Below are 3,383 nucleotides of genomic sequence, written 5' to 3' on the forward strand. Positions count from 1 at the left end.
TTGCATGCATGCAAATTTTGTGTAAAATAAACTTTCCTAAAGTGTATTTATTTAAAACTGCAGCACCTTTATCAGTGTAGCAGAAATCTAAAGCTAAATGCTAATGCTAACAGTCATTAAAACCCACCATTTTATTCAGAAAAATATATAAGAGTGGTACTTTTAAACTCATTTAAATTTCTTGACCATTGAATCATCAAAAATTATTTCCGGGTCAAGTTGTGATTCTGGTTCAGGGCTTTGCAACAAAAGGATGATGGTGCCCAGCTGATTTCCATGTCCCATTTGAAATGTGRTTATATTTTTGGTTGAATAACTGYACGTATGCATCTGTTTACTACCTTTAATACTTACCAATGCTGTCAGTCTGCATGTAGCACTTCCCAGACATGCAGTATCTCCACAGGCCCTGATGGGCAAAGCTGCCGGACAGACGGTACTGCATCCAGTAGTCTGTGGCTGTGGAGACCACCAGCAAGATGTTCCCCACAATGGCACAAAACAGGCCCCCTCCCATGAAGCTGTACATCGTGTATGAAATTATGATGCCGGCAATGGCTTTARGCACTGTGCAAAAAAAATAAACAAATAAAAAGGAAATAAAATAAATGTTAGTCATACTAGCTGACTTATTGGTTCTCTATAAGCTACGCAGTAAAGCTTTTTACATTTTTATTTAGGCAGAGTGAACTGAAGACATGTATTTAACTTCATCTGCWGTTAGACTCAGGAATGTCCCTGATGTTATCTCAGATGAAACTGTTAAGAAGAACTGTATTTAGTCTTTCGTTTTTACCAGAAGTTAATATTTTCCCCTGACATAAACAATGACGTTAATGGTTAGAGCTATCGCAGTGCAATCAGCAGGTCACAGGTTCAACTACCGGCCTTTCTGTGTGGAATTTGCATGTTCCCTCTGTGCATGTGTGGGTTTTCTCCAGGCATGGATTCCTCATGGACTAAAAATTGTTAGTTTAATTCTAGGCGTGAGTGAGAATGTGAAAGGTTTTTTTGTCTCCATGTGACCCTGTGATGAACTTATAACCTGTCTACGGTGTACCTGGTAATGGTAGCTCCCGACAACCCAGAAAAGAGAAAAGTAAAATAAATTAATGATCGATGAATGATTAAACAAATTTCTCTGGCCACGATTTCCCTTTCTGTTAAAGGGTTGGGTTAAAAGTTTCATCCTCTGACAGTGTGTGCAGCAAGAGCTGTTTCAATATGAACTTTACACAGTTATATTCATAACAYTTAACCTCACCAGGGAAATGATACCCACAGATTTACACTCAAAAACAGATAGTTGGATTTACTTAACCAAGTTATGTCAACAATTTCTACTCAACTATGTTGAGTAAGTGTAAAGCAACTTTTACATTTTCTTTACAAATAAATGTGAAAGTTGCTTCACACTCACCTCAGTTGAGTGAAAATTGTTGACATAACTATAATCTTGCGAGCTTCTAATGAAAGATGTTCTTCATAAAACATTTCCCACACACAAGCACAAACCCAATTCTTAAATAGCTCTATCATCACAGTCAACAAATAAGCTTGTCATTCTGTAAAAGGAAATAAAAGTTTAGAAAAAAAAGCCTCAAAATGTAGAACTTGCGTGGTAAGGCTGATGCAAACATGCGTCCTTCGCACTCTGAATGGTTGGGTCTGTTTCTATATTAGAACATTTATTTACGTGTGCATGACTGCATGACCTATATACAGCATATCGCCACTCTTAACCTGTCTACTTGTAATATTCATAAATGWGTWWATAAGTAAAAGCAAAACTTCCTGTTTGTATATGAAAACCCAAGTCAAAATAAAGCAGTTTATATGTCAATTTTGTCAAAATCTTAGACTAGAATACCCTAAAGTAAAAGTTCTCAAATTATGGTCCTAGGACCCCACAGGGGTCCGCAACCTGGGGACTGTGGGTCCACAAAAAAAATTATAATAAACTGTTTTTTTTTTTTTTTAAAAAACGCATTAATGCATCAGGGGAGCAATGCACCAGTAAAACAAGCATACTCAACCAGCCAAACAGTAGTTATTCTCATGGCATTTAGGAGTTAAAATAGCAGTAAATCAATTTTAAATCAGTATGAGGTTTATGAGGGGGTCCCTGGAATATATTATACTGTAAGGGGTCCTCGGTGCACAATAAGTTTGAAAAACCCTGTCCTGAAGGCCTWCAGGGCTAACATGTGACATTCAAGTGATGCTCAGGAAATTATGTTTATTTATTTATTTATTTTATTCTCCCTGAATCATACAAGGTGGAATCAATCACTGAGACAAAACAATAAAATGAAACACTCCACATCATCTTACCTGAATTCCTCAGGATAAATAATCCCTTATAAGTAGAAGCCCTTTCTCAGGTAGAGAGTGAGAGAGAGCGCAAGCCAGGAGTGAGCAAAATGTCAAAGAGGAAGCTGTAGGCTGAATTCCAAAAGGTTATCCCCTCCAATTTTCTGTTGATGGAAGCAAAATCCTTTAAAACAATCAGCATTGAACAAACGCACTTGAGCTGGTGGGCCAAAAGCCACGTGACTCATTCACACTGAACTACATTGGAGTATTTTTGGGGGGTGGTGGGGGGTCAGGGGGATAAGAGGAGGGCCGGTGGGACTGGGGGAGGGGAGAGGATCTGGGATACGAGGCCACTGCACTGCAGTCCTTGTCTGTTGTTCTGCCAGGCGTTCTGGAACTGTGGATGTGCAAAGGCTTGCAGTACTGCCGTGGTCAATGGAACATGCTGAAGCACACACTTTCTTTCAGTGAAGCTGGGGTGTGGTTATGGCGACACACATGCTTAGAACAGATACATGACCAGAGTTTGATACATTTGTACACTGCATGCAGAACGTGAGATACGTGACACAGAATATGATGAAACAGTGCACTGACAGTACAACCCCAGTTCTTAAGAAGTTGATACATTGTGCAAAATGTAAATTAAAACAGAATGAAATGATTTGGAATCATCAAAGGCTCATATTTTATTCGTCTGTTTTCTTTTCTGCTTTTCCTTTCCCGATTTTCTGGGAGCTGGTGGTGGGCTTTGACTCAGAGAAGAAGGTGGCGTTTCTGGATGACATTTTCACATGTGGCTTTTTTTATTTCTTTGTATGATAGAGCTTTAATCAGCACTTGTGAAATGCACAGTGCACTATATTTACAGACAATGATTGGTTCAGGTGTCCCCATGTTGGGATGTCTGGACCAGAATGTCTGCTTGACTGATTCTATCAAACAGCTATGACTGCAGCCAAACATTTACAGTGGGTAAAATAAGTATTGAACACGTCACCATTTTTCTCAGTAAATATATTACTAGAGGTGCTAATGACATGAAATTTTCACCAGATGTCGGTAAC

General features: G+C 38.9%; 1 protein-coding gene across 1 annotated transcript in view; it reads right to left on the minus strand.

Annotated features, from left to right (window-relative positions):
- lim2.5 (lens intrinsic membrane protein 2.5) overlaps nt 1-2,463 on the minus strand; it is a 3,998-nt gene extending 1,535 nt beyond the window's left edge. The window contains exons 1-2 of the mRNA XM_014025632.1: nt 2,335-2,463; nt 355-567 (exon numbers count right to left, since the gene is read on the minus strand). Of these exons, the coding sequence (XP_013881086.1) occupies nt 355-529 (175 nt within the window). The 5' untranslated portion in view covers nt 530-567; nt 2,335-2,463. The remainder of the gene's footprint in view (nt 1-354; nt 568-2,334) is intronic.
- Nucleotides 2,464-3,383: the final 920 nt, after the last annotated feature.

This window comes from Austrofundulus limnaeus, unplaced genomic scaffold, assembly GCF_001266775.1.
Source record: "Austrofundulus limnaeus strain Quisiro unplaced genomic scaffold, Austrofundulus_limnaeus-1.0 Scaffold488, whole genome shotgun sequence".
Taxonomy (NCBI): domain Eukaryota; kingdom Metazoa; phylum Chordata; class Actinopteri; order Cyprinodontiformes; family Rivulidae; genus Austrofundulus; species Austrofundulus limnaeus.